Below are 21,357 nucleotides of genomic sequence, written 5' to 3'. Positions count from 1 at the left end.
CCCAAGCTTCAAATTCAAAGCACAGGGAAGGCACTAAAATAGTTCTCTTTCAAAATGGTGGAAATTTGTTTTCAAAATCAAAGCAAATAAATATTAAATTCACTGCACTAAAAGGAAAATTGATACTTTTCACATACACAGGGTGAAGAAGGATTTCCCTCTCCAGTACTTTGCTTCTGACACCAAATCATCCCTGCTCTAAACAATGGTTTCATCTATTTTGTCTCTAGTATTTAAATGAGGTAATAATAATGTTTATCATTAGTCAACTGGTATTTATCAACACTCAAATTTACTCTTATTTTTTTCAGGGGCTGGGATGTGAGTAGTAATACAAACAAATATGGAAGAGTTATCTATGCTATTTATACTAACCATACAATTAAAGTTGCCAGTTCCATCCTGGCAAACTGCCCCGAGTTTTAAGGCCTGCATTTTATACAGATGGATACAGAATGAAACTTGATAGCTTTTTTATTTCTTCTTTGATTCCTCAGCAGCACTTTTCCCAGGACATTGCTGGAGTTAACAAGTCTTTATGACATAAATAAAACTAATATTGTGATTAATGACTTATCCCAGTAGTTGGTATCACATGGCTGAGTAAGAAGATTATAACTAATATCTTTAGTTATAGGGAGTTATGCCACATGCCTGTTCTCCAACTACGTGCAATCATTATCTTGTAGAAATATCCCTTCTTGAAAGCTGCTGGAGAACACTTTTATTCCTGCTTGAAAACAAGTACCCAAGTGAGGACAGTGATAGCTCTCCCCTCTGGCTGAAGTATGGAAACCAAAAAGCTTGGCTTGGGTTGACCTCAGGCTGGTATTTTTTGTGAAAACACGGTGCCCAAAACCTCTTTGTGGATGCTTTCACAGGAATCCAGAAGGCAGGACAGGTTATGGAAACCCCACGTTCAAATCCATGCCCTGATTTAGTATCAAGATGCCTCAAACAAGTAAAACAAATCCAACAGCACAGTGTGAGAAAGGCCCTCCACAGACCAGCCAAGTCTGTTCAGTGTACCCATGAGTAAGAAACCGAGGCCCAAACTGAAATTGCACCAAAAGAATGTGGTCACACAAGGCCTGAAGGCTTTCCTCATCTTTGATCAAAAGTTCCACTCAATGCCCAAACAAAATGCTAGACTGAACACATGGGCTTCCACAGAAATTAAAACAAGAGAACCTCTGAGCCTTTTTGATCTAAGCCATTCTCCAAGGTTTGGAATCTAGTAAGTTCTTCCATCTAGGAGGTGAAACCAACAAGGTCAGGTTTTGGCAGTAATGCATTTATTTACAGTGGCTATAAAAGTTGTCTTCTTGTAGACTCCAGGCATAAAAAGAGGAAAAAAAGCCTTAAAAATAATGGCCTTCTTCATGTTCTTGGTATTATTTACAATAAATAGCTAAATCAACCTTTCTGCAGAGCTGTGCACCATCTTCATCCAAACACTGTCCAGAGCCTCCCTCTGCCTCCATGTAATTCCCCTTGCTCTTTCACTACTCTCAGATTGACAGTCACACACTATCTTTGCCAGATCAGCTCTCAGAGAAAGCTCCTCCACCCTCATGTTTGCTTTTGTTCTACAAGGGCAAAAACATTTCACCACACCATGGAAACAGTCATTACAAAAGGCTCCCATTCCTTAGCAACCTCTTTAAACTTTTTACAGATCAGAATATACAAGATGACATTTAATATTGTAAATGTGGCTTATATTAAAAATTCCAGTGATAGTAAATAGGTAGCACAGCACTACACTATTCCAGTAAGAGTTTCACAAGTAACTAGCAGGGTAATAACACCATTTCTTCAGACCCACCCGAGATACTCCCACGTCAAAGCACTGAATTTACCTTTCAAACACAGTCATTCTAGAATTAACATACCACCAGACAACACCAAATGGTTTTTGAAGACTATTTTCAGAATAAAGTCAACTGCCTGGAATGAATTGTTCTCATATTGTTCTTACAGTATTGCAAGCAGCAACACAGATGTGTCTCGGCTCCCTCAGTGATCACTCCCTGTAATGAATTTATCTTTACTATATACCATTCTCCCAAGGGATTTGACATCAGTGAACTATGATGCTGATGTCAACTCACTTCACATGTCAAAGCACGGCAAAATCAGGTGATTATGTCATGCTTGCCTTCAGGATAAATATTAAAATCTTAAACGTTTATCCTGGGGAAGTGAAAGGGACATCTCACCAGGACCAACTCTTTGATTTATGATTATCTGTTTGCAATTACATGAGGGCTAAAACCTAGTCAGCTTTTAATCGATTTACTGTAAGTATCTCAGGGTTGAGAAGGAAGATGATATTTTTTTCCCACTCCAGTGACTAGACAGTTTCAGTCCTACTCATTGTCACAGTTAACAGGTTACATATTGAAAATCACTGCTGTGTTTGGTGACTGAATTTAACTCTTAAGAGTTCTTCCAATTAGCATGACTACTCCATATGAAAGGTGAATTTAACTAAACTTGCTGCAGAAACCACAAGATAATTGAATCATATTGTGCAATGATTGTTAATGATGATAAAGAAACCTGACTCTGAAAGTTAAAAGGTAGCGGAGGAAACAAAGAAAGTTATGCAACATGAAGCAAAAAGACCAGATGAATTCTTTATGAAATTAGATCTCTTCTTTATGATGGATTTCCTTTTCTAACAGGAAAAAAAGAGCTTTACATCAACACTAGTCTAGACATCATCCTCAGATACTTAATTTCTAAGCTGCTAGGAAAGATCTTCCAGTTTTAATTCTCATACATTGCCAAATCTGCTCTCAGTTACACATGGTACAAATCAGTTGCAAATACACTTATTGTGAAAGCCAAATGTGAGTAATTTAGTGAATCTGCAATAATGTAATACAGAGCAGAGTATGTCCTACAATGTAAAAAGGCAAAGCTACAAAACCTGTGATACAAAATTCTTTACAAGCATGTAAAAACTGAAAAGTATTTCTTTAAACAAAGATAGTATGTTTATGGACTGTGAAAACCAATTTCAAATCTCAGCATGCTAAAAGGCAACAGTGAAGAACTGATGACTCCTAAAGAAAATCCTCAGTATTACCACATATGCCCACTCTACAGCTCTTGTCATTCCCTAATGAGATGGAGTATGACCATAATGGATATCATCTGTGGGGAAATTTAGCATCCTGTTTCTGCATTACACTTGCAAAGACCTCGAGTCTATTTTCCTCACTGCCAAAGGCAACAGGAATAACATGAAAAATCAGTTTCAAAATGGTTCTGCACTGTGGAATATGGTCAGGTACAAAACCAGAGGATCAGCTCGTGAAATATGTTCCGCAGAGCCCAGCAAAAGCTGAATAAAAACCATATGCAACAGAAGAAAGATGGATTTACAGAATAAGAACCCCACAGCCTCGCTAGCTTTTGCAGTGTTTTGAAAATCCCCTTCAATAAAATATCTCCCTATTTTATGCTAAGCACGAAGTAAGCATTTCCAGATGGGCACAGGGGCTTTACTGTCAGAATTTAATGAACACACAGTTATTCTTCTTACCATTTTTATTGTAACTGCTGATGATATATAAACACAAGACCACTTCTGTGAATAAAACCATACATCTGAGCCTACAATTTGTCATGAATGTCTTTCACAAAGTGTACTTTCATGGTTAAGCTACAGATTCTGGCATCAAAGACTGAGGCTGATACCGCAACAAAGCAGGTATGTAGTATTTACTAGAGTTACTGCAGATGCATATCGAACACGCACTACTGCATTACCTATGAATTTTACTTATTTCACATTCCAGTGGCCTGAAAAAAGGCCTGATGTAAATCTGCTGATGGCTCAAAAATAAATGAGCAAACTGAGGGGAAAGAATGCACTTCAACCACAGACTTCACCAAGCCAAGAGCGCAGGTAACTTCAGGACAGGGTATGAAAATTCACACACATTGTAAAGATGCAACAACTTTTATAGAAGCTATTTTATTACCTCTCTCACTGCTTGCATCTGGGACACTCATTACGTGTTGGGCTGCAATGTAATTAGGAGACAGTGCATGACCACAATCCTGAATTGCAAATAAGCTGTGAGAAAATTTCTGCTAGTGGTTATTAAAAAGACAATAAACCAAGAATTCGTACCTAAAGTAATGTGTCTGAAACCTGGCAATTCCTGGACAATTGCTCATTTAGACACAAAACCGTAGGTTCTCAAATTCTTCACAGTAGGCAGAAAAATATGGGTAAAGGAGGGGGGAAACAAAAATAAAGTATTATATAAACAGTTTTTATTCTTCCAGGAGCAAGAACCCCACATACTGTGCTACAGCTGAGGAGCTACTTCTTCGGTGAGCAACTCTGTGCTTTCTGTAGTTACCTTTGATCAATCTCTTTACTTACCCAAGTGTAAAGCACTTCCGTCTTCCCCAAAACTTAACATATTAACTTGCTAGAACAAAACCATGCAGTCTTATCAACTATTAACACAGAACTAGCTGTTTAGTCAATTCTCCTCAGAGATGGTGAAGCAAATTAAACTGAATGGAGGAAAACTAGTAAAAGTAATCAACTTACTTTGCTTGTAAAGAAGTCAAAGCATCTGAGAACTTGTTGTTAAGAAACAAATCCAGAGCTGCCATACACTCACGCAATGCCACATTGAGGTCTGATGTAGGTGACCTGCCAGAAGAAGACAGAATAAACTCAGCACATCTACTGGTGCATTGCTGCTACATTTGAACCCCCTTTCTGCAGTTCAAGCCTTCTTGTCATGTATAACCTGCTATTCCATTTCCAATAATTTCAAAAGATGAAAGTGACTTCCATTATGTTGGTAGGTGGTTTTCTTTAACTATGCTCTTACCCTGTAACATGTGGAAAGCTCTTCAAGTCTTGTATTTCCTGAAAACAAAATAAACTGCATGCAATGTAAATAAGAACCTGGACATGCAGAAGTTACCATGCGGGAGCATGGCAATCTGATGAGCTCAGGTACCAGGAACACAGAAGCACTGGGTGACAACAGATATCTCAGTGTATGTAGAACTGACAAGAGACTACAGGCTAGTGACATTATGATCATGCTGTCACTTTAAGGATAAGACATTGCCAAACTGCACCATATTATTCTACTAACTGCTGCTGGAGCACCTGCTTTAGTTCAGCTCATGTTCAGCATGGCTCCTGACTGGTAGACTACTACTGAACACATGCAGGTGGGTTGAAATCCACATTGTGCCTGCTCCTGGGGACATAATCTGTATGAAATGCTACTGCACTCATAAAAACCCCTGCTGCTGCTGCCTCTCAAAGTCAGAAGATTCTCAGCAGCTTACTCTGGCTGTACTTTTCTCCCTTACAACATTCAGATGTCAGCCTGACCCATCACAAGGGTTCTCAGCTGGTCTTCGGGTTACTGGCAGCAAGATAATACAGACCAGCTGAATAATTTTGGCCCAAGTTCATCACCATCAGAACTGCTGGACAAAAAAATTCACAGATGAAACAATAAGGCCTTGCACTAACAAAGTTAAGGTCACCTGGCCAATGTTAGGACACTGAAACATCTGCATCTAATGATCAAAGAGCTATACTCCACTAACATGCTGTATACAAGTCTGTACAAAGAAAACTCCCTCAACATAACACAAACAAATCCTCACCATGACTCCAAACAGCAATAACTAATGTGATCTGTCCTGTGACTTAGAAACTATGCTAGTTCCTTTAAAAATGGCACAGCACACTGCCTGCTGAAAGGAAAAACAGAAAGCAAAGTCCTGGTGTCATCTTAAGGAAAAGACAGAGGTGCACAGAACAAACAGATAGCATCAGCAATAACCACTGACTGCAGCAGCAGCTTGGGTTTGTTTTTAATAATGACTGCAAAGCAAAAAGAGAGCATAATTATAGATACGAAAAACAGGATTATAAATTCAAGGGAAACATTATATGACACTGTTCACAATGGCTGTTGTAATCACACTACAGATACACTGTGAATCCTTCTGCGCCCAATACTTCCACCAAGTGCTTTGCAAGCACTGATTAACCAAGTCTTGGCATTCATCTCATACAATATGCAATATAGTGCCCGTGTAACTATTCTGAGCCTTACTTACTATAATAACTAAAACTCTGCCAATTATTGTTTATATGAATTACGATTCTTATCTGCCCTTTTTAAAATCTGTGCCCCTGAAGCAAACAGCATATTTAAGACTATATAAAACATATTCTTGTTTGGTTTAATATGTTTGGACTAGTAACATTTTACCTGTTTTTTCTGTTTGTTTCTTGTCAATGCAGGAGAATTACCTCATTCAAGAAAAATAAACCTTTTCAAAATATCCCTTTGAAATAGAAAGATGACAGAGGAAAAAAAAATAAATCACTTGATTCTCAAAGCACAAATAAGGTGCATTAATTCCTTGGCATCTTTTCTGGAATAAAAGTTAACAAAGTGCCACCCCCAGCAGCACCCTTCCATCCTGCTCCATGGAATCCTGACATATGGTGTAGCTCCCAAGCAAAGCGTTTAAGACTTGAACTGAATACACACCTTACATAAATGCTACAAATCATAATTTGTTGCTGTTAACAATAGGGAAGAAATACTTTAGACTAAAGAGTGCTAAGCATTTCAGCAAACTGATTAGTCATGCTTCAGAGGGCTGCAGATTCTCTCCTGCTTTCAACAGCAAGATCAGAACTGCCTCTAAGCCAAATGGAAAATGCTGTGCACTGCTACTTACCTTTTTGCTAAATGTCTTGTGTTTTCTGACATAGTCATTTGTATGATGATGTACGACTTGTAGGATGTTCACTCAGCAGCCAGGCACGAGCATCAAGCAGCAGCAGCAGCACTCGGTGCTACTTACCCAGCTCTGAGTGACAGTCACAGTGTGAGCAGAGGGTAGGGCAGTGCCCACTGCCTGCCACACCGTACTCTGATTGGCCATTAGGGATGATACGAGAAGAGTTATGAGCATCACTGCTTTACTTATACTACAAATGAGTGATTTAGAAGCCAATGACACATGAAGTTCATCTATCACTGGATGCTACTAATGGAGAAGGTGCTGGTATATCTTTGATCTGCAGACCTGTCTGAAATCAGTAGCAGCATCAGCTAACTTTCATTCGGTACAAACTGGGCAGAAGTCAGATATCCCTGTAATTACAGATCTGAAACAATAAAAATTACTGCAGGTAACAATGGGTCACATCAGAAACCTATGAACCAGAACAGAATCAAATAAGGCCAGATGACCTGCAAGAGAATTGAGGCATTAATTGCTGCAAATGTGAGGGACAGGCCAGAGAGGGGAGAAAGTACTTCCTTCCCAGCACTGATTCTCTGCAGAGCAGGCTTCATTCCACCACCCAAACTGTTGCTTTTTGCTGCCTCCTATAAGTCTGGGAGGTAGTGAGACTTTACATGTTCTTTGTAAAAGTCTCTCTTTAATGCCATGCAAATTGAGGCGACTTGGCATAAATAATTCAATTAGTGGAGTAAGCTCATTTGGCTGATTTTGCCCAAAATAAAGTAAGTGTATGTTCCCAAGCTGCTTTGCTGGCACATCACCAGTACTGATCGTATACGTAAGAAGTTCAGCTACAAGCAGCTAAAGCTTGTACTCTATTACTACTAAGTAGAGTTTGTACTATACTGCTTATCTTCCTCATTACAACATCTGGACTGTAGAAGTTGATCAGCTATGTCACACTTATTTGAGTTTGTTTCTTCAAAGCTATCTAATATTAAGAATTACATATGTCCTTTCTCCTATACATGGACTCAGAATCATAGAATCATAGAATAGTTAGGGTTGGATAGGACCTTAAGAACATCTAGTTCCAATCCCCCTGCCATGGGCAGGGACACCTCACACTAAACCATATCACCCAAGGCTTCATCCAACCTGGCCTTGAACACTGCCAGGGATGGAGCATTCATAACCTCCCTAGCAACCCATTCCAGACTTGTTAGATTACAGAAAGCAGTGCCAATAATGAAGACATCAACTGCGGAAGGAAGACCCAAACCCGATAAAAAAGCGAAGGATAATTTCAGGAAGATACTCTGAAGATATTAGCATACCTGATTAAATCTCTTAAATGCTAGTTTTATGACATCCTGTACAGGAAAAGCCTGTGCTGCATTTGGTATATAAATTATTGTAATTGATCCACAGGCTGCCCCATTAGTGACTCCATTAGATGCCTATAACAGCACTAGGTAACTGGGCCACAGCAGGAGATAGAAGATATTACCATTTTTGCAAATAACTACTGGTTATAGCTTAAAATCAATAAGGGTGCTTCCACAGCAGGATCAGGAGCTCCTCCAGAAAGATTATTCTTGATTTTTACCAGTTGTTTATACAGTTTCTAACTGATACTTATCGTGGTTTAAACCAAGTCCCCCTACTCCCGAAGAGTTAGGAAGGAAAATCCAAAGAATGTAGCCCCCATGGATTGAGATAAGAACGGTTTAATAGCTAAGGCATAACACAAATCACCACTGCCATTACCACTACAAATAATAATGATACAGCAAACAACAAGTGAAGAGAATACAACACCTCACCAGCCACCGACCCATAACTCACTCCACCCTGCCCGGCTGAGCACCGCGTGCTCCTTCCTCCATTTTCCTCTAGAGCTCTCCCCCTCCAGCTTTCCCTTTCCCAGTATGCATCCTGGGCATCACGTGCTATGGTATGGAATACCTCATTGCCTAGCCTGGGTCAGGTGTCCTGTCTCTCCTTCCTCCTGGACTCCCCTCCTCCACCTGGCTGGAAAAAACCTTGAGCAAAAAACACCCTCAAAACATGCTCAAACCATGACATACTGTATTCCTCTAAATGGTCATTAAAGCTGTATATGGTGAAGGCTCTGGCTGCTCCGCCAAGTTCTTCAGGACTTGAGTTGGCAGGTTTTCATTTGAGTACCACTTCTCTGGAAATGCTTACATGCACAGACAACCTTCAGCATGCAACCTCTGTTTCCCCATATGTATCCAAAAGAGAACAAATCTAAAAAGATCTGCAATACTTCCAAATTTAGGCCACCCCCCACTTTGTTTTAGAAGCTCCTTTCCATGTTTTCGCATTCTGGCAGCAGGTCTTGCAAGGACAGTCAGATGGTTCTCACTGTGGTTTTATTATTTATGAAATCATCATTTTCTGCCCCAGGGACCACAACTGGGGATGCTTCACAAATCATAATTACAGTCTACCCTGTGATTTATGATATGACCTGATCTTCTTACTCCACTGCATCTCCATTGTCTCTAGTTAGAAGCACAATTACTCAGGACATCCTAGGCAATGCCTTTTTCCCCTTAAACATCAAATCCTTTTTATGCCAACAGCAATATCAAACCAAATGAATAAGCAGAACTAAGCAAAATTAAGTTTCTGAATATTAATGAAAAGTAAAGCATTTTCACATGGAAAGAATCGTGATATTTCCCATGGTCAAAGTGAAGGGGAGGGAAGGCTTTTTTGAGCGTGGGAGTTACCATATTTCTGCATAACTGTATTTCACTGCATGCATGATGATGCCTGGCTTCTTACTATAAGTTTGCAGCACATATGCTTTATGATTTGTCATTGAATTTTGTGGATATCTTCAATAAAAAAGGATCTTGAACCATGTATCCTGGAAAATGCTAAATTACTGACTACTTTGACCCCAGTAATTATCAGAACTTTGCAAAGAAAGGCAAGTCTGAAGTTTGTGCCTTTATAGTAAAGCTTTTAATAGCAATTCAAGAGCTCTTACAGTATTGTGAAACAGGGAAAGCAAGTTAAATTGGTCACATCCTAAAATATGTATGCATTTCTCTGCCAAATCTATGTTATGTGCCTAAGTCAGCTGAGGTAGTGCACATGGGTAACTTCACTGGGAGGAAGAGAAAATACGGAGTCAAGCACAATTGAGCTAAACCAGTACCTGATGAGAAACTGTGACAGAGAAGACCAGCTGCTGGTGACTCAGTAGCTGACCCTCTGCTCTCCATTACCAGAAGTGGGGAGATGTGGAAGCACACCCTGTTATCCCAAATATAGGCTAGCTCCAAACATGCAAAAGCAAGTGAGATGCAAGATCACAGAAAAACATCTAATGGAAAGAATATACTCCCACCCAAAGTTGGACTTGATGATCTTCAAGGTCTTTTCCAACCTAGTTGATGCTATGATTCACAGAAAAATCCCTATGAGATTATCTCTATGAGATCTGTCTCTAGAGACCTCTTTCAGGGTCTTGAGCAACATCAGCAAAATTTGGCTTAGTAATGACTGATGTTGCTTTCATCTTATTCAAAACCATCAACAAAGCTATTGCAGTGAATACCAACCCAGGCTCTGGGTTGATTTCTCAGCCATCTTCTGCTCCTACAACACAACAGGAACCATTCAGCACCCAGCCCTGCTACATGGAAGGCAAGAAGAACATAGCTCTTTATCTGAAGGGTTACAGTTTCAGCTCTAAAGTTTCCTGTTAAGTGACTCTGGAGTATTTGTTTTTGATTTTATTTTATATTTAACAATCTGGACAATACTTCTTTTAGCCTCCTTTACTCTCTTTATATCAAGGGCTCTCTAACATATAGTTTCAATTCTTGCATGATAACGGTAATCATATGCTATTGAACAGACATCACAAACACCCGTAAGACTGGTACAAAGGAAAAAGATGCAAAGACAACACAGGCCTCTTAAACTCCCTGCATCAATAGTGAATATACTGAGGCAACACCCCTCAGCACCATGATGGTGGAGAGCTTAGTACATACAGAGAAACAACGACCAGCACTACAGTGTGTCCTTACAAAGACATTTACAGAGTGTTGCGTCTAGCCAGGTAGTCAAAGTAATAAATACTTAAACAATCTCTTCACATAGTATTAAATGGAACTGAAGAGATTAGTCTCAAATGCCAAAAATGGCTTCATTTTTCCCCAAAGAGGAAGGAGTATTGCCCCTACAAACACTGTTCCACTCAGGCTACCAAAGCTTCATCAGTGCTAACACTTCAACCATTTACACATGTGAGGAGCATCCCAAAGCACATTTCAAAGGTCTGAATTTCAGTTCTTAACACAAAAAAGATCTAAAGGCACTTCCAACATATGAACATGACCCAGTTTGCTGATACACAGGTCACCACATGTGGTAAGTACCTTCAACAGACACCAGGGTGTCCTGGCCCATGTTCCCAAAAATATCACCACTGAACACAGAAATTCTTGCCTTTTGTGCCTTTGCTTTCTGTTCTCATCATGCTGGATAACCTCGGAGACATCAGGAGATACCAGGATACACCTGGAGTTACTTTCATTAGCCTTTTCAAGTCTATCATCCTAAATCCATGGCTACTATTGTAAATAGATGACTGCTTTGAGCAACACCACGTTATAATGTTCTGAGCCTGAAGAAATCTTTATAATCAAGGCAAACAAAAAGCACATCACTTGGGAGGAATTCTTTTCTTCTTTTACAAACATTTCCAAACCCACAAGAGATCAGAAATAATCTCGGATGAGCAGCTCTCTCTCATTACCATGAAAAGGCAAATCACAGTAAACCCTTCTCACAATAATTTGTCACTATTCAGTTTTCAGACAATGCAGAAATTTCTTCATAATTCACAAGCAAATAAGTTAATGCAAGAGAATTAGTTCCACCATATCCCTTCCTGTTCTATGTGCCAAGCTAGTAATATCTCAGCATTTATCTTTTTGTGTTCTCGCACACATTTCTGACCAGTGACTAAGACTCCTTGGTGCTGCAGAAATGCCATTACTTCTAACAACGAAGTAGTTGGAAAGGATTCAATATTCTCCAAATATCCTGCATAAAGAGACACAACAGTGATATAAATCTGGAATTCAGGATACCTTATTATTTCAAGTTGCACACGGAACATGACACAGTTAATTTTTGAGGTTAACACAGCTCTCAAATCACCTATTTGCTGAGGCTTCAGCAATGTCACAGAATCATAGAATAGTTGAGGTTGGAAAGGACCTTAAGTTCATCCAGTTCCAACCCCCCTGCCATGGGCACGGACACCTCACCCTAAACCATGCCACCCAAGGCTCTGTCCATCCTGGCCTTGAACACCACCAGGGATGGAGTGTGCGCTTACAGCCCAAAAAGCCAACCGTATCCTGGGCTGCATCAAAAGGAGCGTGACCAGCAGGTCAAAGGAGGTGATCCTGCCCCTCTGCTCTTGTGAGACCTCACTTGGAGTATTGTGTGCAGTTCTGGTGTCCTCAACATAAAAAGGACATGGAACTGTTGGAACAAGTCCAAAGGAGGCCACGAGGATGATCAGGGGAATGGAGCACCTCCTGTATGAAGACAGGCTGAGAAAGTTGGGGCTGTTTAGCCTGGAGAAAAGAAGGCTGCGTGGAGACCTCATAGCAGCCTTCCGGTGTCTGAAGAGGGCCTGCAGGGATGCTGGTGAAGGGACTCTTCCTTAGGGACTGTAGTGATAGGACAAGGGGTAATGGGTTGAAACTTAAACAGCAGAGGTTTAGATTGGATATAAGGAAGAAATTCTTTACTGTTAGGGTGTTGAGGTACTGGAATGGAATGCCCAGGGAGGTTGTGAATGCTCCATCCCTGGCAGTGTTCAAGGCCAGGTTGGATGAAGCCTTGGGTGACATGGTTTAGCGTGAGGTGTCCCTGCCCATGGCAGGGGCGTTGGAACTAGATCATCTTAAGGTCCTATCCAACCCTAACTATTCTATGATTCTATGGAGCATTCACAATATCCTTGGGAAACCCATTCCAGTGTTTCACCACCCTTACAGCATAGAACTTCATGTCAAAGGTCTTTTGTTAAAAAGATACTCAAGCTTTCAGCACTCTGTTCCAGGGAGGGCTCACAGAATAAAGGGATGTGGCAAAGCAGTGAGCCAGCAGAACAAAGACTAGGTAATCAGTGGCCCCACTGCTGTTTAAATTGCAGCAAGCAGGATGTAGGCTGCATTACATTCACTGTCCTCATCCTGTATTTGAATAGGCAAACAACGCAATAAATTCATTCAGTTAGGTTTGTTCAGACAAATAAAAAGTATTGGTGTCATTTTTGCAGTTCCCCTTCCGTGTTGTACTGCTCCAGCTGCTCACAGAGGGCTAAATACACCACTGTGGGTGATTATTCCCAGTTAGAACTGCCTGCATCACACTATACACACACACACACACACACACACAATATAGTCTAGCAAATTACAAATTACCAACCCAAGCATCCTGCAACAGCATTAACAAACTGCAATGTACAAAGAAAATTAGCTCACACAGGGTCAGAATTACAAGATTGCTGCAACTGAGAGTAAATTTTCATCATAAAAGTTAGCAAGTTTGGACAGCTCTTTTCAATTCAAATACTATACAACCTTTGTCACTTTGAAGGACAAACATGATTCTTATCACGCCCTTTTGGTTTTTTAAGCATCTTAAGATCTTTAGACTCACAATACCCACTTGCTCTATTAAGACTAATGCGAAAGAACAAGAGCTGCACTAGTCCATTGTCTTACAATGTTGCTGAGCACATCCAGGTACCCAAGAAACAAAGAAAGAAAGCAGTAAGCATTCAAGTTCAGGTCTGCCACATTCATGGTAAAAAGCCAGACAAAATCTGTGAGATTTGGTTGTATAAAGACTGCAAGACCAGGGTAGAGTCTGCATTATTTCTGAAACAAGATTCAGTGAGGATTTAGAGAGTATTTATTCAGTTTTCCCTTTCTGCTGGATTCTGCATTACCTAGCAGTAGTAACTGTTTTGTTACCTACCAGTCAGTCTTTATCTAGCTTTAGAGCAGCTCATAGGCAGACGTTCTTCCATGTGAGGGTGCTGAGGCACAGGCTGCCCAGAGAAGCTGTGGCAGCCCCATTGCCGGCAGCATCCAAGGCCAGGTTGGACACAGGGCTTGGAGCACCCTGCTCTAGTGGAAGGTGTCCCTGCCTGTGGCAGGGGGTTGGAACTGGATGAGCTTCAAGGTCCCCTCACAAACCAGTCTGGGATTCTATGATCTTACTCCAGCATTTTGGGAAGCCTAGTTTCTACTTTCTTACATTGAGTTCACTTCTGTCAGATTTCAGCATGGTGATGAACATGGAAGGAATGAAATACGCATTTTGACTTAAAAGGCATCTTCTTGCAACATTTAATCTGCGCTGATGCACTTCTTGGTTTGGTTTTTGGTTCTGTCTGGTTTGGGGTCTTTTTTTGCATGAAATCTACGCAAAGCTTTTCAAAATAAATTACTCTGTAATATCTTTTATTGTGACTTAAAAAAAAATCACGCTTTTGTTTCAATTCCATTGGTGAACACTACTTCAGGCTCTCATAAAAATACATTGGAATGACACAAAGTACTTGAACAGGATTGTTGTTTTGCCTTTAATCATTGCCTTACATGAAATTTCAGATTTTATTTCCCCAAGAGCTTCCAACAAACTCACTTTATATCTCAGTAGTCATCTGCAAAGCATATTTCACAGTACCTTGACCAATAACAACATCACTTTCTCTGCAGTTGAGTAAAAATTAAAGCATAGCACTTCAATACACCTTTATAACTCTCCTGAACCTGCCTACTGAATCAATACTTGGGAACAGAAAAAAAGCCCTTTTCCTGGCACTTTGTTCTAAAGCCATTTTGAAGTTATTCTTAGGCACAACAGCATCGGGAAGCAGACGGTTATTATTCTCTCCATTATGGAGTGCAAACCCAACTAAGAAAGCTACCTGAGGATAAAAAAGGAGGAAAGAAGCAAGGCTGATTATGAACTCAGAATCAGAACAGTGAAATCTTTCTGGCATTTCTTCCCCTTCTGATAAGACACGTGGACTGGTCAAAATTAAAACCTTTTATGCAGGTGCTGGGTGAAGATTTCAGCAGCTCAGGGTGATACTTTTAGTTAGAGCCAAAGAGAAACATAAAATTATCTGTGAGCTCAGTACTGCACCTATTTGATTTGCATTTGAGATTCAGACCATAAAAGCAAATACATCTGAATGACCACCTGAGTATTTAGGCTCTCTTCTGCCAACTCTTTTTCCACAAGAGATGACCAAAAGTTCTACTGTTAAAGCGAAGGTGAAAGCTGAAAACCTACAAAATGGGAGGTCACTTTTAACCCCCCTACTCAGAAAATCTGGCATTTAGTTCCCCATTCCAACCGGTACACTAGACCATCATGTCTTCCAGCTATGAGCTAATAATTTCCACCTATTCCCAAAGCATATTTGAAACCTAAGAAACCACAAGCTCAGGCATGTGAAAACAGGCTAGGAGCTTCATCAGGGTTTAAAAGGAACATTTAAAGTAAAATATGAACGACAGTAAAACAGTAATACTTTTTCAAAAAGAAAAAAAGCAAAATTCCCAGTATTTGTGTTTTCAGTTTTTTTCAGTGCAGTAACTGAAATGCCTGAAGCACTTCACATCCCAGTGCAATTAAGCTGGAAACTGGTTCCAGTAGATGGAGCTGCAGAAAGGTGATTGGGAACCAGCACCAGCGTTTCCAGCAGCTTCAGCAACACAGCCTGAGCTTGGGACAACCTGCCCAATCCAGGAGAATTCACCAAGGCCCTTCCTGCTCCTGAACATTTCTGCACATTCAGAACTTGTGAAGCACAACACAATAGCAGTCTCTCGGCCTCTGCAGCTGCAGAGGGTGCAAACACAAGGAAGTCATTTAATGCTGTGATTTAAAATCGTTACTGCAAACATACAGGCCACCTTCCCATCCTGGAGAGTAAAATTGAAGGAAAACTTAAAAAAATAAGGATTGTTCACCCTTAAGGGATTGTCTAGACAGAACATGGCAACAAAACTGTACAAAACTATTATAAATACTAATACAAGTCATTCTGGATCATGAGCAGGTCTAACACTCAGTATAGAATCCTAGAGGACTTTGCTGCTTTAAATTCCACTACCCCACCTACCTCCACTCTGTAATAATTCTAATGTTAATATATATGCCACTAAAAAATGAGCTCTATTGCATAGCTCTTAGAATCTGAAGTTCAGAAAACCTTTTTGACCATGGTTTCTGGGGATGAATTAAAGTCTTGGGTTGATGTTTGCTGGTTTCAACTTTAAGATATAAGGAAAGCAGGCCAAATCAGAGCAAAACACCTATCCCAATGCTTCATGAAGTCACGGACAGCATCTTTACCACCTCCTTCAAGTACAGAAACAAATTGCTTACCTCTCAAACTGTGCTATCAAAAGTTTCTAATCCTGCATAGACTGTAAAGCAGATTATTTCAAAAGTCTTATGTCAAATAGGAAACCCACAAACAGGCCTTTAATGCAGCCACATCTAAAATGCAGCACGCCATTATCACCAGGCAAGAATGCTATTTGCACACTGATTCAGCAGGAAGAAACAGCTCCCTCGCAAGCACGCAAGAGAAGTTTGTGTGTTTTAGGGGCTGTGGGAGCGCACACGTGGAAAGGAGAAAGGAAAGCTATCCACCTACAGCCAGGGTGAGCAAGGAGGTGTTGAGTTACAGAGCAATCACCATCAGCGTTCTACTGTCAAGGTGTGCTACAAGCTGTGCAAACAGCAGCTCAAGGACAAGGTCTTCCGTGCTCTTCCACAGACTTCCGAGACACGCCACTGCTCTCAAACAACACTTTAAGGACTGAAGTTGATTTGCATGTAGCTCTGTGAAGGGCTGTTGTACAGGCATGTCATTAGCTTAAACTAGTGCTTCTGTCCAAGAGAAAACGAGTAAGTAGGTAGATAAAGCCCTCAAAGTGCACAGGGCAGTTTGTGCCCCTCCAGTGGCCGCACTCAGGTCGCTCTGTCAGCGGGCGGTCAGCGCCGTTCGCCCGCACCCGTGAGCGGTCTGCAGCCAGAACCGGGCCAAGCGCGGCTCGGTCCCGACTGCACCTGGGTATCCCCGGCCCTTCCGGACAGACGGGGCTGGAGCTATGGGGCCACTGCCTGCCCGCAGCCAGAAGGAGTCCTTCAGACAGGCACCAAACTCGATCTACAGGCTCCAGACCCAGACAGGCGGCTTAACCCTTGCGACGAGCCGCCCTCACCCCCCCTCCACATCGGCGCCTCCCGAGACCGGACCCCCAGCTCCGGCCGGCACCGGACCGGTGCTCCCGCCCAGGACAAAGCGCTCCGCAAGGCCGGGGGGAGGCAGCGCAGCCCCCAACGACCCCCGAGCCGGCCCCGCTGCAGGTGCTGCCTGTGGCGTTAGAGCCCCCGCTGCCCCCCGCGGCCTGAGGTAACGGCCGCGGCCCCCCCGCCCGCCGCAGCCCCTTACCGGGCGTCACCGCCGCTGGCCGCTCGGGGGTCCATGGAGGCGTCGCGAAGGGCGTCCCGGGGAGCCGGAGGGAGGGAGGCGGAGGGAGGCCGGAGCGGGCGGGCGGCAGCCGCAGCCACCTCGCATGGTGTGGAGCGGCGGCGGCAGCAGCGAGCCTCGGCGCATGTTCGGGCAGGGCCGGGCCGAGGGGCCGCCCCCACAGGTGAGCGGCAGCGGCTGCCCCGAGCACGGTAACAACGGGGCCAGGACTGGTCCGCATCGGTGCGGGGCTCGGTGTCTGTGCTGTGTGTGGGGAAGGGTCCAGCCGGCTCCGGAACTGAGGTGAAGGGAGGCCTGCGGTGAGCCCGCCATAGGGAGAGGCGCATTAAGTACTGGAATTAATTCCTCTGGAGAAAACACAGGTGGAAAAGATAACCTCGATTACCCAAGGTTTAAATGCCTGAACTCCCTACATGCCTACTTCCAATACAGCGTTTGCCTCTGTGGAGCCTGTGCCCCAAAACGCCATGGTGAGGTAATGGTGCAAAAGGAGTAACGACCCACAGTGCTTACATTTCACATTTATCAGCTGAAGTACAAATTGTTTTAAATACACAGTTAAACCAATGGAAACTACAATAGATATGCAATACTGGGGAAAAAAAAGTTTTATAATACATGTAATAAAGATTGTTTTCTAATATATATAATAGCCAAATTAATCCTGTCAACCATGCAGCTTCAGAGGATAACAGAAGAGATTAATGAAAGAAAGGAGTTTGTAGAAGGAAATGAACAGGGGAAAGAAGGCAAAGGTATACAGGGCCTAGGGAGTGGCAGGACAAACAGAAGGACTTGGTTGACCTAAGAGAACAATGGACACATTAATGGTGCGTGTATGAGGTTAAAGAAAGGATTTATTAGCTGCACACGGACAATGTGGTTCTTCGTGTGTGGAGTGAGAGGTAGGAGGCAGGGCTGCCTCACTCCCCAGTGCTTGGGTGCTGCTGTGAGAGACACCGGAGGCAACTGAGGACAATTGGGATTCTTTAGTCTGACAATAGGCAAAATTCATGACTGCCCTGGCTGAATCAAAAGTTTTAGATCGGTGAGGGGTGTCGATGACAAGCACCTTCACAGAACTGTTATTCTGGTACAGATGAAAACCCACATTTTTCAGCATGAAATACCTGGTTTTGTCCATTTCAGCCTTTGAATTGTGAAGCTCGTACACCCCAAGCTCACAGCTTTCAAAAGGAAAAGACTTCCTGTGCAGTTCTGCACTTCAGACACAGCCCATTTTCAACAGCAGGTCACATTTCACCTACAGAACATTTGCATTAATAAATATATACCTACAGAATATACTCGAGATCGATTGTTACAACTTTTAGGATTTCTGGGTTGTAGGGACTAAGTAGAAAAAGCTAAAACAGAAAAGCAAATGTGCATCATTAGCTCAAATTATTCTCCTGAGCCTGTCACTGTATGGCATGCCATGAATATGTATGAAATACATATCACATGTATGACATGTACGAAATGTCATGAACAGTTGTGCTTTTAGTATCTGACAGTAAAATAAATAATTTGAGATAAATTGATAGCACATTAAGGAAAATCAGAGAATTTATGACTGCAGTATTCAATGGGCACTTTTATGTACAGTTTTCAGGATTCTGGGTCACTGAGTTGAGCCTCATCTCGCTTATTCAGTAAAAGTTATTACTGGATGTAGGCCCAAACTCCTCAGAACGTTTGGAACTCAAAAGACCCTGATCTACATTACCGAAGAGCATTTATGAATAAGGAGGAATTAAGAGAGGTTGAGACAAGTATTCTAAAAAAGAAATCCTACAAGAAGCATTTTACCTAAAAATCCATTGAGCCTTTCAAAATTAGGTTTTTTTCTGTATAAGTGACCACAGCTGTTCATGTAACATCTTGAGAGAAACTGCAGTCTGTGGAGAACAATCCTAAGGCTTTACCACTTTGAATACAAGTTCAACATTGCATAGCCTCCACAGGGTAACTAATGAATCGGTGCACACAGAAATATCAGTGAGTAGCTCAGGATGAACCCTTTTATTGACTTGGGAGCTGTCAGATACAAAACCAAGACAGCAGACAGGTTCTCTTGCAGGCCAGTGCCAGCTGGGACAGACCTCTCAAGTCAAAGGTAAGAACTTCATCCTGTGTTGATCAGCAAACTAAATTCTCAAACAAATACCTTGTTCAAAGTAGCACTCCTCCTAAATTCCTGATCTATTTCCACTTATTGTGGAGTGCAACTGGCAATCTTCTCTTCTGCCTATAGGCCACACACAAGTAAAATAGGATAAAATTCCTTTTACTCTGCACAAGACTGACTTTCCAAATTACAGCTTAAGTAACATGCTATCAGACCCACTGTCACTTAAAAAACAGGAAACAGATTAGCATTAAGAAGTGGCTTGTCCAAAGTAATTTAATCAATCAGCAAGAGATAACTAGAAACAACATCCTGACCTCTTGAATACACATCCAGACAATGCAGCATTCTTCCCCTCTATCAGCTAGCTACACTTCAAAAACTAATGCTTTTTGTTTTCAGTTTAAGGTCCTAGGAGCTCTGGATCTCTCAATTTTATCACAATGGGAATCCTTAAGTATTCTGAGCAGGGAATGGCAATGCAGCTGGTATTATTTATGTATTTTTTTACTATTATTTATGTTTCTTTAGACAAATCTTGGATGAAAATCTCTTTCAGGGTATTACCTAGACTTGATGGCTTGAAGCCTGACAAATAAAAAGTGCCTTCCCATCTTTTCTAGAGTAAGAGACAAAGGCCAAACCAAAGCTCCACTCTACCTACCGAAAGACTAAGCTTCAAAGTTGCTTGAAGATCTTCAAGCAAGATCTTTCTGAAGGCAAGAAAGATCTCCAGTTTGGGAAGGTTACTGCCAACTTCCAGTACAAGCTGTTGACTGCTTTTAATTTGACTTTATCTTGTGTTTTGTAATTGCACACCGCAAACAAATCTTCTTTCTTATGATAAAAAAGAATGGATGCATCTGAAAGCCAACCATCATGTTCACTCCAAGAATGGAATTAAATTTAACAGTATTCACTGACATGATATGGAGTTCCATAAAGGCATACGACTTTAGTTGCCAATGTTCTGAACAGGTAAGTTACTTTTCCAAACTCAAACAGTTAAATTTAAGTAGCTAAATGAAGTTGTTGAGAAGTTAATGGGGAAACAGCACTAAGCAACATGATTCTGAAAGCTCGATGCTACTTCTGTTAAGAGGTGATACACAGTGGGTGCCATCAGATGGCAGAGGATGGCAAGGAAGTCCCTGTAAACCAAAGAAACCAGTCAAGTCTAATACTGAGGTCTACCACAACCGCTTTTAGGTACTGAAAGCAGAGGGGTTAGTGTTCTGTATGGCTTTAAGTCTGCTGTACTGAAGCAAACAACTTTCAACCCAGTATGTCAGTTTCTTCATTAAGCACTTTTATTGCCACTTTATTCCCTGTCAGTACTTCACAATGATATAACAGCCCTAACATTAATCCCCAGTATAATTTCCAATCAGCCTCCAATACAGTTTCTAGTTAAGTTACTTTAGATAACTTGCACTAGAAATGTAACTGTCAAGTGGCCAATTCATCTGCCAGACATTAGTCTCTTTAATCTTGACTGCAATGGTATTCTGTGAATGCCATAGAAACTTTTACACGACAGAATTTCAATGTACAGGAAAATATGAGAAAGACAGTGAAGAGGGTATCAAATTATTCAAGACAATTAGCCTAACCATCTTCAGCTTCATGATAAAGTGTTAAATAGGCTGCACACAAATTTGAGAGGGTTGAGAGGGGACAGTTTGAGGGGAAAGAGGATTGAAAGCAGCACAGTCAGAGGCAAAGTGTACTCAAGATGGAAACCTGACAGGAGACTTAAAAGGAGATAATAATTAAAATCGGGCAGCTCACAGAAGGTTTCAGATAGCTTCAAGAGTGTGTGTGAACCTGATAAAATTGATAAAGATGCTAT

General features: G+C 41.6%; 1 protein-coding gene across 2 annotated transcripts in view; it reads right to left on the bottom strand.

The window, feature by feature from the left end:
* Window positions 1-17,490, bottom strand: part of TTC39A (tetratricopeptide repeat domain 39A) — a 47,250-nt gene extending 29,760 nt beyond the window's left edge. The window contains exons 1-2 of one of the 2 annotated variants that reach the window (XM_034063932.1): window positions 17,336-17,490; window positions 4,583-4,687 (exon numbers count right to left, since the gene is read on the bottom strand). In XM_034063932.1, coding sequence (XP_033919823.1) covers window positions 4,583-4,687; window positions 17,336-17,370 — 140 coding nt within the window. In that variant the 5' untranslated portion in view covers window positions 17,371-17,490. Of the gene's footprint in view, window positions 1-3,998; window positions 4,029-4,582; window positions 4,688-17,335 lie in introns of those variants that run through there. The other variant, XM_031050771.2, reaches the window with a different exon arrangement.
* Between the last annotated feature and the right edge of the window lie 3,867 nt (window positions 17,491-21,357).

The sequence above is a fragment of the Melopsittacus undulatus genome, chromosome 6 (assembly GCF_012275295.1).
Source record: "Melopsittacus undulatus isolate bMelUnd1 chromosome 6, bMelUnd1.mat.Z, whole genome shotgun sequence".
Lineage (NCBI taxonomy): Eukaryota > Metazoa > Chordata > Aves > Psittaciformes > Psittaculidae > Melopsittacus > Melopsittacus undulatus.
The sequence above is the reverse complement of the archived record's forward strand: the minus strand, read 5'-3'. Positions and strand labels throughout refer to the sequence as shown.